This window comes from Vipera ursinii (genome assembly GCF_947247035.1).
Source record: "Vipera ursinii genome assembly, chromosome: 11".
NCBI classification, from domain to species: Eukaryota; Metazoa; Chordata; class Lepidosauria; order Squamata; family Viperidae; genus Vipera; species Vipera ursinii.
Genome location: NC_139524.1, coordinates 18,382,242 through 18,397,555, shown reverse-complemented (window position 1 = coordinate 18,397,555; position 15,314 = coordinate 18,382,242). Strand labels below are relative to the sequence as shown.

Here is a 15,314-nt window from a genome sequence, read left to right as displayed (position 1 = left end):
TTTATTGCAAAGGAGTCGTTTGTTCGGGCTTAATGTCAGGGTGTCACTTATCATACATCAGAAGAGAAACTCCAGATATGATGGCTGCTTTCGTGGTCCTTAAGGGGAGATTGGGGGACGGGGGGAACTGACTTGGCAGTGTGGAAAGAACTGCATTGTGTTCTTAGGAACAAGCCTGGGTTCTGAGGTTGCAGGAATGACCCGAATCCTGACAGTACTGACAGAGGAGATAAGTTGAAATTAGAGGCCCTTGGGGCACTCTGAGCTTGGTGGCTTTCTTGCAGGTGTTTCATTACCCAGCTAGGTAACATCATCAGTGCTAGAATGGAAAGGAGTTTGTGGAAAGGAGGGAGGAGGGAGGAGGAGAAGGAGGACGACGACGACGATGACGACTGAGGGATCCTTGGTGCTCTCTGAGCTTGGCTCTTTTCTTGCAGACATTTCATTATCCAAACTAGCTAACATCATCAGTGCTAGAAGGGGGTGGTGTTTGTGGTGAGGAGGAGGAGGAGGAGGAGGAGGAGGAGGAGGAGGAGGAGGAGGAGGAGGAGGAGGAGGAGGAGGAGGACGACGACTGTGGGGTCCTTGTGCTCTCTGAGCTGGGTTGTTTCCCTGCAGACGTTTCATTACCAAACTAGGTAACTACAGCACTGATGATGTTACCTAGTTTGGTAATGAAAGGTCCACAAGAAAATAACCAAACTCACGAGACCACTAAGGACCTCTCAATCCAGAGAGTATCAGTAGAGCATTAAGATCCACGGAAAGAAAATAATGAAACGAAAATATATATATTTTTTCAGTTAAGCGTATTCTGACATTTTCATAATCTCCCTTTTTTGTGTCATTTAACTCACCTGATCAGTTCCCCTGCTATTCTTCACAAGCCTGGTCTAAACCACATGCTAACTCACCGCGTGATTTTTGGCATGGGGTACTGTGCATATCGCACGGCTTATACCTTAGTGTGTTGTGTGAATTTGGTTCATCGGGTGTCATTCATTATGCTCTAGTTAAGCAAAGTTGGGCTAGCACAATATGTGAACTGGGCCACTGTAGATGATAGATGTTCTTAATCCAAACAATTCAAGCATTTGCCCAGGGCAATGCTTTTAGGACTAACAGGGACCCCATTTCTGCCACAGCAGATTTATGTGGTATGAAAACTCACAGCTTATAAACATCTCTTCTCCGATGGGGAATGAGATTAGTGAACTTTGCAAAAGCTCCGTATTTATCTTGGCGATGGAAACAGAACCATTTGCTTTTTTGGAGAACGGCTGTAACTTGTGACAATGAATCCTAGCTAGATAAAGGAACAACTATCAACGCTTGGCGTGGTCGTTTAATTTACTTGTTGGGGGGGGGAATTCTTTCAGAAAAATGGAATTAATAGGACTGAGAATCCCAACCAAGGTTCTTAAATCCTAAGAATAATTGTGGAATGCATTGCCTAGAACCCTCTTTTTTCATTTTGCTTCGTGACAAATTATCCTCTGGCTGCAATGCTCCTGGTTGATTTAGGACTGTTCGAAGTGCGGCACTCCCAAACCAGGAATGTAAACCCAATTCTGTTTTAAATAGTTACGCAGCGCCTCTAAGGGCCACCCAGCACTTTCAAGGCTGCTCAAAAGGATTACAATAAGAAATGTACTAGAAAATGCGGCACTGATATAATATGGCATGGCCTATGCAAACGATATCAAGTTTTTAAACACTTGAGCCAGGATTTCTAAGATGAAGGGGCTGCCCCTAAAAAGACATTGGTTTTTGTGCTCACTAGGCCAAGGAATAAGATTTACATCCAGTCAAGTGTCAAGCGTGAGAAAATCAGAAATCCAGGCAGTTCAAATATATGTTAAGGGTTTACTGCCAGCTGCAAGAATCTGAACTACTAACGGTCAAAGCAAATTGGCGGCAGATAAGAGTTGACGGCATTCAAGGTGGGCTGGGATGAGATCTCTTGTGGGCACGAAGGGATTCAAGACTGATGACATATTTGACCCTTCCCTCCCTCCCTCGGCTTAGCCTGCTCATCTGCTACACCCAGTTTGCAGAAAATGATACTATTGGGAAGAGCCTTTTAGCCGAGCTACTCTGTGGGGAAGGGACAAACTCCAGCAACTGTGATCTCAGGACCAGCTGCTGAGAAACTCCAGAGGAATAACAAGGTTGCATGGCATCACCACCACCCATTCCCTAGGGTAGGTTACTTAATACAGCAACCCAATGGATCCTGACCATCAGAGCTGCAAAAGACCAGTTAGAAATGAAAAGGGATCACTTGATTCTTGGGACACCAAAACAGGGAGGAGGGGGGGTGTTCTCTCCTTTGCTTAGCATCACACAATCCCAACAAGGTTGTCTCTTAAGGTTTGAGACTAGATTTTGCAGAATCTTAACCAACTGGCCCAGCAGCGGACAGGACTGAGGCTACTGTAACTTTTTGTCTATGGGATGGCATTTCATTCTCTTTCAGATGGCATTTTCAACCGGCTGGCTTAATAACTATATGGGGCCTGAATGTCCCTACAATTGATTCCAGTGACGCTTAAGGAGAAAAGAATCATAAAAAAGAAGGCATTTACCTGATGGTCATGGGTAGCTGGGCGTGTTCCTTCTGAAACAGACAGAGGAGGAGTCAATTCACCACGTGTTTACAATGACTGCCATGTCCCAGGACCACGGGATCGCCACTGGCCACTTTCCCAGCCCGTTCTGACATGCAAAGTCCCAGGGTCACGTAATCTCCTTTTGCGACCTTCTGACAGGCAAAGTCAATGGGGAAGCCAGATTCAGCAAACAACTGCCATGGTTCACCTACAAACTGTGGCAAGCCAGGTCGTAAAATGGGGCAAAACTCACTTAACGGCTGTCTCGCTTAGCGACAGAAACATTGGGCTCAGTTGCGGCCGCGAGCCAAGGACGACCTGTGTTCCCGTAAAGTAAGCCCGAAGGAGTGGCCCCACGTGCTACTTTTAGAGACTTAAATGCCATACCTTGCCGATGCGATTTGCCTTTCTGCCTGTCCTGGGTTTTCCTGCTAAAAACCTTGTAAGCCTCCGTCTTCTGGTACTGCTCCAGCTCTTTCATGTAGCGCTCCTTATCTCTGTCGGCTTCGTCAAGGTAGCGCTGCAAAGAGAGAACAATCACTGCTCTGTTCTGGCCAGAGTGTTGCAATTCAGTCCCCGTCCCTGGCTCCCCAAAGAAGGTAAAGCGGGGCTGAGTACTCAGAGCTGGCGTGATTAAACAGCAGCAGAGTCCCTTTCCGGTACCGCCCAGATGTAAACCTCAGCCCAGAGTTCAGCATTTTGTTCATGGATCCTCAGTTGTGACCCGCTCAGCTTCAGGGTGTGGGCTGTGCCTGTCATTTCTTGCATGCACAAAGCAATCCTACAAGTCTCCCTGTGACGGGCCATGAGTAACTCAGAAGAGATCAGTCTGAGCATGAAGTGTCTGCACCCCTGGCTTTACTCTGGGGTTAAACTACAGAAATCTTGGGAAAGAGGGAAAACAGATATAGAGGATGGATGGATGGATGGATGGATGGATGGATGGATGGACAGACAGGTGGATGGATGGATGGAACGGAGATATAGATGGATGGACTGATGGATGGATGGATGGATGGATGGATGGATGGATGGATGGATGGATGGATGGATGGGACGGAGATATAGATGACTGATGGATGAATGGATGGATGGGGAGGGACGGAGGGAGATATAGATGATGGATGGATGAACGGACAGGTGGATGGATGGATGGCACAGAGATATAGATGGATGGATGGATGGATGGATGGATGGATGGATGGATGGATGGATGGATGGATAGACAGACAGACAGACAGACAGACAGACAGATATAAAAGGTGGTGGAATAAATGAAGAACAGAAGACGCTTGTCGCAGGTTTAATTGCGCATCTGTTCTCCTCCCTCTGTATGGGATGAATCAAGCATAAAAGTTTAGCTTTCCTATCAGCAATATGTTTGAATCTACTTCTAAAGGAATCATATCAAAGTTTGCCTGGAGCGGCCTGTCACTGTTCCTTAATGAATGGAGCCGGGCTGCAAAACTCTTCAAAGGGAGCCGCTAACGTGCAAAGAGCTTCAAAAACAGACCTGAGCGTGCAGAGAAAGGACGGGGCCTTGAAGGGTTGAGGCAAATTTTTAGTGGAGGCAGCAGCGCCACACCACAAATCCCCCAGGATGCCCTGCATTTCTCTCACGAGAGTGCTCAGGTGCAACCTGAACATCGAATCCCTTGCAAAGTGTGCCCAAAGGAGGCAAACCGGCAACAGGCCATCAAGCGTAGGTAGTCCTCGACTTAACAACGGTTCACTTAGTGACTGTTCGAACAGCCCTGAAAAAAAAAGTGACTTGCAACCATTTTTCACACCTACGACCATCGCGGCCTCCCCAGGGTCACGTGATTTACACTCGGATTGCTTGGCAGCCGACTCACATTTGTGACGGCTGCAGCGTCACCCGCTTCCCCTTTCGCGACCTTCTGACAAGCAAAGTCAACGGGGGAAGCAGGTTCACTTAACGGCCGCGTTACTAATTTGAGGAACTGCAGCGACTCCCTTAGCAAAGGGGGCGAGAAACGTCGTTAAGAACTCGCTTCGCCCGTTTCCCTGAGCGACATAAATCTGGGGGCTCCGTCGTGGTCGTAAGCCGAGGACTACCTGCAAAGTGACAAGCGAGGCATGCAGAGGGATCGAGGTCCTATTGCTAGAGAGAAGGAGAGGAGGGGTCCTTGGTGCCCTCCCAGCTTGGCTGTGCTTTGCAAATAATGTCCCCACTCCTGTCAGTGGCTTTTTTTTTTTTTTTTTTGGACTTTCCAGTCACGGCGTGACACGCTTTGTGTTTATCATGTTGCTTCTGTCTGGCTCCTTTGTCCACCAAACCGATTTACTTCCCCAGCTTGCAAGCCACCCAGGAAGGAAAACTGCTAACCTGACATCTTCTGTCCCAGATACACAACAGAAAGCCCTTCGGAACTCAAGGCCTTACTTTGGAGGAGACCCAGGCGGGGTTCTGGTGCCGGAAACGCTGCTGGAAGCCGCAGCCAGCTTCCGACAAACCAAGGAAGCATGTTAGCCTGTCAGCCAGCACCCCACAAACCTCCTTTGGGTCTTGTCCTTCTTTTGGGTGAAAAAGGAAGAATGAGGCAAGGCTCCCCACTGTGAGTGGGGTTTTTCTCTTTTCTCCCCCTTTCTAAATGGGGAGATGAATGATCCCTTTGTGCCTTCGATCTGCATCCCGCTCAAATCTGTTCTTTCAGCTGCATCTGTTTTGCCCCGGACGCCAGCTGTACCGATGAATGCGACGGGGGCCTCGTTCCGTCAGCCTGCCTCGCCATTTCCCCACACTCCCTCCGGTCCAAGGACATTCCTACCTGTCAGGCTCCAGAGTTGTCTCCTGAAGGCTAAAGGGCTGCATTATGTTCTGGGGAAACTACAGGTCCAAGAGGAAAGCATTTTAAGAAAGCATCCTATCCTAGCAGAGAGTATCTGTAGCTGAGGTTTCAACTGTGGGGGTCCTTGGGGCTCTCTGAGCTTGGTGGTTTCCTTGCAGACGTTTCATGACCCAGCTAAGTAACACCATCAGTAATAGAAGGGAGCGGGGTTCACTCTTTGCTTATATTCAGTGGCTTGCCCTGTCAGTGTGGGTGGGAGTGATCTTGATGATTCCTTGATTAGGTTGTTTAGAGAGGAGGAGGAAGAGGAGGAGGAGGAAGAGGAGGACTGAGGGGGCCTTGGTGCCCTCTGAGCTTGGCTGTTTTCTTGCAGAGGTTTCATGACCCAACTAGGTAACATCATCAGTGCTACAAGGAAATGATGATGGAGGAGGAGGAGGAGGAGGAGGAGGAGGAGGAGAGGAAGAGGAGGATGAGAATTGTGGGGTCCTTGGTGCCCTCTGAGCTTGGTTGTTTTCTTGCAGACGTTTCATGACCCAACTAGGTAACATCATCAGTGCTATGGATTAAATCCTTGGATATTTTTTTTTCTCTTCGGTTCCCCCAAAGAAGTTGAGGATGCAATCAAATGCCAAGAAAAGAAAAAAAAAGGCTTTCCAACCTTGGCCCCTTTGAAGCCAGCTGGGGAATTCTAGGAGTTGAAGTCCACAAGTCTTCAAAGGGGTTAAGGTGGGAGACGCCCTGCCACAAAACATTCCCTCCTACGGAAAGGCCCAGAGAGCAGTACCCGTTTCTCCTCCGGAGGGAGTTTGCTCCATTCGTTGCCCAACATCCGGGTGATTTCTGGAAACGGGACTTCGGGTCTCTTGGCTCGAAGCTGCTCCCGGCGCTCATTCATAAACCTCACGTACCCCGTCAGGGGGGACTTGGGGGCATTGCTGTCCCGTAGGGGTTTCTTCCTCTTCCGCCCTTTAGACCAGCCTCCTCTCTTGGCTCTCTGCGGTAGGAGAAAATTCAAACACCCAGCGCTCGTTTTAAACAGGACATTATCACCTCCCCGTTTCTTATAAACTGCAGGCAGTCCTCGACTTACCACCGCCAGGGAGCTCCAAATTTCCATCGCTAAGCAAGACGGCTGCCAAGTGAGTTTTGCCCCATTTTACCCCCTTCCTTTGCCACTGCTGTTAAGCGAATCGCTGCAGTTGAGACGGTTGTTAAGTGAGCCTGGCTTCCCCACTGACTGTGCTCGTCAGAAGGGTGTCCCGTGATCCCGGGACTCCGTGACCGTCATAATGTAACAGTCAGTTGCTAAACCTCCAAATTTTGATTGCATGACCCTGGGGATGTTGCAACGGTCGTACGGGTGGAAAATGTTCGTTAAGTCCCCCCCCCCTTTTTTCCAGTGCCGCTGCAATTTCAAATGGCCACTAAATGCATTGTCGTAAGTCGAGGACTCCCTGTACCAAAGGCTTTAATTCGCTTATTTCAAAAGACAGCTTCTGTTCCAGCCCAATCCTCAGAACCTGCGAGGGGGATCTATTTGTGGATGGCATCCCATTACCGAGCCCCTGCGGTAGGGCAGGGTTGCTAGAATTAAAATATTAAGCGATCGATTCTCCATGGAAGAAGAAAAGATGAATGGAGAGAACGGGCAGATGCCGAGGAGGAAATCGTTTAAGAAGCCTTCCCGTCGCTTCCGCTCACCTCCTCCTCGGCCCTCAGTTCGCTATTTTCAGCTTTGTGAAATGACTCATTGCGCAACAGTTGGCTTTGCAAGACGTCTTCGGCAAAATCTGGATGGCTGGCAGGCTGGGAGGCGCTGCCACTACACGATCCTTCTGAATGATTTACTCTGAAAGAGAGAGAGAGAGAGAGAGAGAGAGAGAGAGAGAGAGAGAGAGAGAGAGAGAGAAGTGTCAGATAACCATCAGAAATACTCCCTCTCTCGTTGCCGCAAAACAGAACTAATCCCTCGCAAATTTGTCCCATCCGCTTGGCCTCCAAAACGTCACAACTGGGAAACGTTCAGAGACGAGCATGGCAGAGAGCAGCTGATAAGGGCCCCTGAATGGCAAAAAGTGGCCTTTGCTCATTGCAAGTGATTTCTGACCTCAACAGGGTGCATTATCGGGGGAAATAATTCTGTTTGTAATTAAGAGCAGAAGCTCTGTCTTCTCCGTGTTATGAAGGGCTGAAATCTTCAGAGGAGGACCAGAAACAGTCTTTTATTATTCAGTAGGTTTCAGACCAGATTTCTAACTCTGCTGATGATGCTAGCTTTGATCTATACTGCTCTGGTTTTTTTGCTTTCATTTATTGTCACACCATTGCTGGCTGCTGCACTGGATAAAAAAGGGTTGTTTTTTTTCCTTTTAGAAACAAAACAACCCTGGAGTGATATGACACACCACAGTGTGTTCCATGGGGTTCCGAGCCCTTAATAAATTGCTGGGCGCAGCACATTTGCCTATCTGAAAACAGCTCCCAGGGAAACATATGCATTGCAGCTTCCATGGCTTGGGCCTTGGGTGTTCTCTCCCTTTTCCCCCCATCGGGTCAGAGCTGGAGAAAGGTAGGTGACAAACACGCCAAATACATCCATTTTTTTTTCATTCGTTCCCTACAAATCCAGAAAGATCTTAGGCCTGAGCTAAAAAAGAATCATTCAGAGAAAGTGGCCAAACTGGTTTAATGCCACTGTAATTCAGAATAACAGAATAGAGTGTTGGAAGGGACCTTGGAGGTCTTCTAGTCCAACTCTCTGCTTAGCTTTCTTCTTAGAAACCTCCAGAGATGGAGCACCCACAAATTCTGGAGGCAGGTAGTTCCACTGGTTAATTGTCCTCACTGTGAGGAAATTTCTCCTTAGTTCCTGCTTGCTTCTCTCCTTGACTAGTTTCCATCCGTTGCTTCTTGTCCTGCCTTCAGGAGCTTTGGAGGAGAAGTTCACTCCCTCTTCTTTGAGATAACTCCTCAAATATTGGAACGTTGCTATCATGTCATCCTCTAGTCCTTCCCTTCATTAAACTAGACATACTCGATTCCTGCAACCATCCTCCCTGTGTTTTAGCCTCCACCACTAAACATCTTCCTTGCTCTTCTCTGCACTCTTTCAAATCCCACTAGAGTTTAAATGCTTATTTTACCGCCTATGAAAAATCTAAAGGTGGCGAGAACTGGAAGACAATTCTTATTTCCTATGCAGTGATCAAGTTGGGAAAAGAGACGAGAGGCAGAGGGAAAGAAAATGGTTTGGGATATAAGCCAGGTTAAGTATGCAACAGCCTAAAGCTGGACAATAAGTTGCTCACCCGGGTGGAACATCGCTGTTCTCTTTTAAGCCATCGTCTTCTTGAATACGCGAAGGAGGAAACGCGCAGCTCATCGGATTCTCCATTACTGTTACGAAAGGAAATGGAGAGACAATTTTCATATTAGTGTCTATGGGGATTCTCCATCATCTTGGCCGTCCTTGTCCCACGCAGTCATTTGCATTCCAATGATCAGCTGGAAACTTTCAGGAATGGCTCAGAGTTGGTTAGGCAGCTACAGAGAACTTCCCAATATTACATGTACTGGGGAAGACTTTTAAAAAAATGGAGCTACAAACACGTCAGAACACGCAAGAGACGCCAATCCACATCAGTTTAAGCTAGAAGGGAAAAATGGAAGGGACAACCAGCATCATGGAATATACCTTGGCTGAACGCTTTATTCCCTGCTCCGCAGAGCCACAGCCGTCCTTCTGGAAAACTCCTCGTTTGCTTTAGATAATTTTTTTTTTACGATTGTTTCAGAAACGTTGCTATCCTGAAACCCCAGCCTGCGTGACTGTCATAAATAAGTAAATATGCTTATGATTGCTTTTATATATATATACCTTGTATTTAGCTCTGGGAAGTCCGGGGGGGAGGGGGGTGGGGGGGAGGTAGGGGAGGGAAGAGGGAGGGGGGAAGGGGGGAGGTAAGGGGGGAGGGAAGAGGGAGGGGGGAGGTAGGGAGGGGAGGGGGGAGGGGGATGGGGGTTTTTAATGGAAAATTGTATTGTAAAACTTTTCAATAAAAAAAAAAAAAAGTAAATATTTATGCTTTCACCCTTTTCCTCCTCTCCTTCCACCGCTTCCCTGGGTGAGGTTTTACACAGCAATCAGTGCCTGCAATCAGTGCAGGTTCGCATCCCACCAGGCTCAAGGTTGACTCAGCCTTCCATCCTTCCGAGGTAGGTAAAATGAGGACCCAGATTGTTGGGGGCAATTAAGCTGACTTTGTAATAATGCCGCTTGGGGTGTGTGTGAAAGCCCTAATAAGCAGGCATATACGGTACATAGAATGAAGGCTACTGCTAAGCTTGTAAGCCGCCCTGAGTCTTCGGAGAAGGGCGGGATATAAATGGAATTAAAATAGAAAAAATAGAAATTCTGCAGCCGAGGGGCTGGTTCTTTCATCTTCACGCCCACGGGTGCTGCTCTATGAATAATAAATGCAAAGGGATGGCAAGAGCTTTTTACGGGGGGAACAATTAAATTCTATTTTATAGCAGTCAATAAAGAGCAGGGGGGGAAGAGAAAGAGGATGGATACTGTCCCAATTTAAAAAAAAATCCAAATGAGAAGGGATTAATTTTTCTCCCGACAATCATCAGTACGATTCCAAATGAATTCCACCCCCCCCCTATGAATACAATACAGCTAATCCTTGAGTTACAACCACAATTGAGCCCAAAATTTTGCTGCTAAGTAAAACATTGCAACCGCGATAAATACGAACCGGTTGCCAAGCGCCTGAATTTCGATCACAGAACCAAGGGGATGCTGCAACGGTCCTAAGCGTGAAAAACGATCGTAAGTCCCTTTTTCCAGTGGCCATTGCCACTTCAAACGGCCGCTAAACGAGTAAGTCAAAGACTACCTGTATTTCGCCGCCCCGAATCCGTCCAGAGTCCCATATTTTGGAGTACTTTAATTGCCAGGCCTAACGATAGACGAGAAGCCGCTGTCATTGATACAGGCCCCCGAGCTACCCTCCAATTTCAATCCTCTGGGTGTTATGAAACACGTTTACAGGTATAGAAGGGTTACCAAGAAAGGAAAAGGAGGAGGAGGAGGAGAAGAAGGGGAAAAAAAAAAGAATAATTGTGCGATGCACAGCAGTCGACAGCAAAAACAAAAGAAAAATGGCAATGACGTCTGTGGAAAAGACGCAGATGGAATTTGTCCAGACATTCACCTTACGGGCTCCCGTTTCCGTTCTGCTCGGCTTCGGTGCCGTCTCTCGGAAGTGGCCTCTTCGCCAGCCGGAAGGAAAAGGGGGCCGGTTGCTTCCAAGCATCTTCTCAGATGCCTCTGACCTTCGGGGGGGGGGTGCCTTGCGGGAAGATCCTCTTCACCTGTTCCAATCCAGCAAGCTGCACCGGAGACCGAGGCAGAGGCTCAAGTGGGGAGGGGGGAATAAATGCACCGTTTGCGGGGGGGGCATTGTAGCTTCAGACGGTCACTAAACAAACTGTTGTAAGTCAAGGACTGCCTGTATATCCTTTTAAGGAAGCATTGATGCAATGTCCAGGCTTGGTGGGGGGGCGGGGGTGGGGGGAATCAATCATAGGTGCAAGTGAAAGAGACTCCACTGTCCTGCAGGGAAGATGGCTGAATCTGGCTTCCCCACTGACTTTGCTTGTCCGAAGGTCGCAAAAGGGGATCACGTGACCCTGTCATAAGTATGAGTCAGTTCCCAAACGTCCGAATTATGATCACGTGACCCTGGGGATGCTGCAACAGTCTATACCAGGGGTCTTCAACTTATGACTTGTGGACTTCAGCTCCCAGAATTCCTCAGCCAGGCACACGTGCCTGGCTGAGGAATTCCGGGAGTTGAAGTCCACAAGTCATAAAAGGGCCAAGTTGGAAGACTCCTGGTCTATACTTTATATTCCATACATTATATTCTGCTATCCTATACGTTATATTTCACATTGGCCTTCAGACTTGATAAGCAACAAATAAGCCTCAACCTTGCTTTCAGTTCGGCGTGGGAAGCAGCTGGACACCAGTGTTACCACCGGGCAAAAGAGGCCGTATAAACACAGGAAGTTAGAAGAATGCAAACTCCTTACTTGCTTTAAAGGTTTGTTTTATTTAATCCATATGGCTGGACACTCAACACCGAGGTCAAATATTTCGGAACAAGGAGAAGTTATTCAGCTCTTCCAACAGGCAGGATAAGGGAGGGGAAGGGGAGAGCTGGTTCCCACTGGAACAAACTGGAAGAGGATTTTTTTTTAAAAAAAAAAAAGATGCGCGAAGGATGTGCTGGGTCAGAGGTTGCTCTGCCGGCTTCAGAATTATTCCTGCCGTCATGGGCCTTGCAGCTGCGCTCCCTCCCAATCCATGGGCTGGGTGGTTTTTAAGACCGTCCAAGGCTCTAAAACAATTTGCAGAAACCCAAAAGATGTTTAGGACAGGCACCATCTCGTTATCTGGTGATGAGTTTCCCCTCTTAAATTTGGGACCCCTCTGGGGTCAGGTGAGCGAGTGAAGGTGATGGGCTGGCTTTAGCCAGGTATTTCCTTCCTGTACACTTCGTCAGGAGGAGAACAATCCCGGTCAGGATACCGAAAGGAAATAGCTTCTCTGCCCTTCCTCGCTAGGATATGCTCGGAGAGCGCAGATGGAAAAGCAGTTCAACATTCACTGGAAGTGTCAAGTCAGTAAAAATGTTGATGATTTTTTTCCCCTTAAGTACACAGGATACTGTAAATCCATTTATTTCACAGTGATGGTCCGCGCTGACTTAAGTAACGCTATGCTTGGCTTTTTCAGAGCTTAGATGCTACACAGGTGGTCCTCGAACTACAATCACAACTGAGCCCCCAATTTTTGTGGCTAAGTGAGACATTTGTGAAGTGCATTTTGCTCCATTTCGCAAGCTTCCTTGCCCCTCTTGTTAAGTGAATCGCTGCAGTTTGTTAAATTAGTAACGCAGTTGTTAAGTGAATCTGGTTTCCCCACTGACTTTGCTTATCGGAGACCATAAACAATTAAACAGTAAGGATATACATTCTCTAGATAATTTCTCATTTCAGAGACTTGAATTGGCCTTTAATTGCAGGTAAATACTGGGGGGAAAACTCGGTAACCTTTGACACTTGGGTTCTGATCTTTTTAATCGAAAGAAGGAGGTGGCAGCAGCCATTTCTACCCTCAGATCCCTGCTCAAGACCTGACAGAGCTCAAAAATCATGCTGGGGAAAAAACATTAGAGAAGCTATTGATGAAGAATGGAGATAAACAGAGCTACTATGTATTAGGACCATGCCAAGAAATGACCAATGTAAGAAGGAAGCAGAAATGCTCTAAAATGATAACGCTATAATTTGTAAAGGGATCATTAATAGCCTGAGATGGCATGTCTTAAATTGCAGCTTACGCAGACTATACTACGAATGTATAATAGGTTCATCAATCCACCTATAAATATTATATCAGGCAGTCCACAGCTATAGGCAAACAACGAGAGCCTCATTCCATTATCGTTCCTCTTTCTCCAAAATCTTGCCTTGGCGGTTTCTAATCCAGGAGCAGAAGAGAACGCGGATGTATAAAAAGACTGTGAGGCATCCATGGCAATAATGAAAACCACCAGCACTGCAATGTTGAGTCTAGACAAATGGCTGTAACATGACAGATCCGGCAAGGCCCGGCATAGATGTCACACATTCCAGCACTTTTTAAAAATGCTGAATGCCCTCTTATTTTCCCCCAAAAGGCTACCCCCCCCAAAAAAGTGTCTGGATATTGGAAAGACTCTCCATATTAAAGAAAAAGATACCAAATGCAATTTGGATTTCTAACCAGGGTGCGGGGTGGAGGAGAAGGGGTTAAAATTAAAGCCACTCCAATTCACAGGTTGTCCCTTCTTAAGGCAAAATGACTATATTTCACTTACAGAAGCACGTTGGGACACATATACTAAAATTAGATTAAAGGGCACAGGCTAGCTTGGGTGCAGTCTGCAGAGAGATGAATCGAACGGAAAGAAACTGAATAATGGAATTACTAAAAAAAATAAATTCAGCAGTGGGACACGTGGTTTTGCCTCTGTTTTTATTCGCAAAATAGCAAGGGCAACTAGGTTTGAATGGCTGACAGAAGGGCAGCATATAAATTTGATAAAAAAAACAGTTCATTACGTGGACTTTGGAGGCAACATTATCTACTGATAGAATTGTCTTGGGGTTTTTTTTAAAGTTTTTTTCCAGTTTCCACTAATGATCTGCCTTTCTTTCTAGAATCAGGGCACGGAACATCTATTTTTAATCTCCTGGCAAATCTTTTCAAGCTGGAGAATACAGAGCATCTTAACCTTGTGGGTTGCCAGCATTTAATGTTGTTTGCAGTCTGTGGGCAGTCTGCTTTACTGGAAAGGGATGACCCTGTACTGGCTCTTGTTGTGAACAAAAGGATGTATTAAGCGGAAGGCGCATTTCAAACTCAGACAATAAAAGCACATTTGCACAAAAAGAAAGCAGAGCCTGGCCAGTTGGATTATTTTCAATCCCTTTTTATCAACTGAGTCCATAAAAAAAATGTCTTCCTTTTTCTGTGTAACGAAGTACAGAAACAGGGTTATTTTTTTTAACCAGGAGGAGAAGCACTTTCTTGCCAGAGACTAATAAGGTTGTAGGCGTTTATCTTTGAAGACATAATCATGCATCAGTGCGTATCTGTTGCTACATACATATATAGATATTACGCACAAAGACACACACATATACATCTACGTATCCATTCATCCATCCATCTATTGATTGATCGATCAATCTACTGATCTACCTATTTATCTATCTATAAAATACCCAATACACTTTCCTTCTCCTATTATCCTCACAACAACCCTGTGAGGTAGGTTGGGCTGAAAGAAAGGAATCAGCCCAAAGCCCCCAGCTGGCTTTCATAGTTAAAGAGGCCCTAGAATTCACAGACTCCCTCTTTCTTCTAGCCTGGTGCCTTCACACTAGACCAGGGCTAGGCAACCTTGGCTCTTTTATGACTCGTGGACTTCAACTCCCAGAATTCCTGAGCCAGCATGGCTCACCTCTCCCTTTCCCCTCAGCATGGCTGGCTCAGGAATTCTGGGAGTTGAAGTCCACAAGTCATAAAAGAGCCAAAGTTGCCTACCCCTGCACTAGACCATACTCCATTCTTGGCTGGACAGTCACCAATATCCTATTCTTTCTCTCATAGGAGGGCAATTGGGGGAGGGGCTTTCACGCTGCAGGCTAACCTTGCCCATTTCCCAGGGGCTCCCCGTTAATTTCTTAATAAGCCCCCAATTAGGACTTAACAGAAGCTTCACATGTGGTTTGAAACAGGAATCGGGTTTGGTTTCGGCTTCGTACGCTATATAAAGCTGGACATGATGGATTATAAACCAGGGCTTGGCCTTATGAAATGATTACGATCCAATTATGACTTATGGCAATGCTGAGTCTATCTTCAAAAGAGCTGCTTTCGTTTTGGACGTATGTCCGTCACGTTCAAGCAAGCCTTAGGGAAGAGCTGACTGCAGACATCTAATTATGCTCAGTAAAATATCTAAGGGGAAAAAAACTCTTGCCTTCTTTTTTTAACGCTGATCAAAAACCTCATTGTTGATTTTTATATCCCTTCAAAGAGCCCGAAGTTCTTCTGGGAAGGCAGAAATATGCTCCAATGATTTGCCTGGGCCGCTTCCCCTAAATGTTGTTCAGAATTCAAAACGTGACCTCCAAAGCATTTCCTGTAACCCAGTTTCCTCAACACATGGGCACTCCACTCATCCACAGGCAGAAAGGCCACGGCCACCCGTTTTCCACCGGGTCCATGACAATTCGCCACGGAAAACCGCTCTTAGCA

At 46.7% G+C, this 15,314-nt stretch overlaps 1 protein-coding gene across 4 annotated transcripts in view; it reads right to left on the bottom strand.

Annotated features, from left to right (window-relative positions):
• The window catches only part of HMG20A (high mobility group 20A), a 45,792-nt gene that overhangs the window by 14,178 nt on the left and 16,300 nt on the right, over window positions 1–15,314 (bottom strand). For all 4 annotated transcript variants that reach the window (XM_083371129.1, XM_083371130.1, XM_083371127.1 and 1 more), the window contains exons 3-7: window positions 8,737–8,824; window positions 7,130–7,277; window positions 6,213–6,422; window positions 3,000–3,132; window positions 2,589–2,620 (exon numbers count right to left, since the gene is read on the bottom strand). In XM_083371129.1, the coding sequence (XP_083227255.1) occupies window positions 2,589–2,620; window positions 3,000–3,132; window positions 6,213–6,422; window positions 7,130–7,277; window positions 8,737–8,822 (609 nt within the window). In that variant the 5' untranslated portion in view covers window positions 8,823–8,824. The remainder of the gene's footprint in view (window positions 1–2,588; window positions 2,621–2,999; window positions 3,133–6,212; window positions 6,423–7,129; window positions 7,278–8,736; window positions 8,825–15,314) is intronic.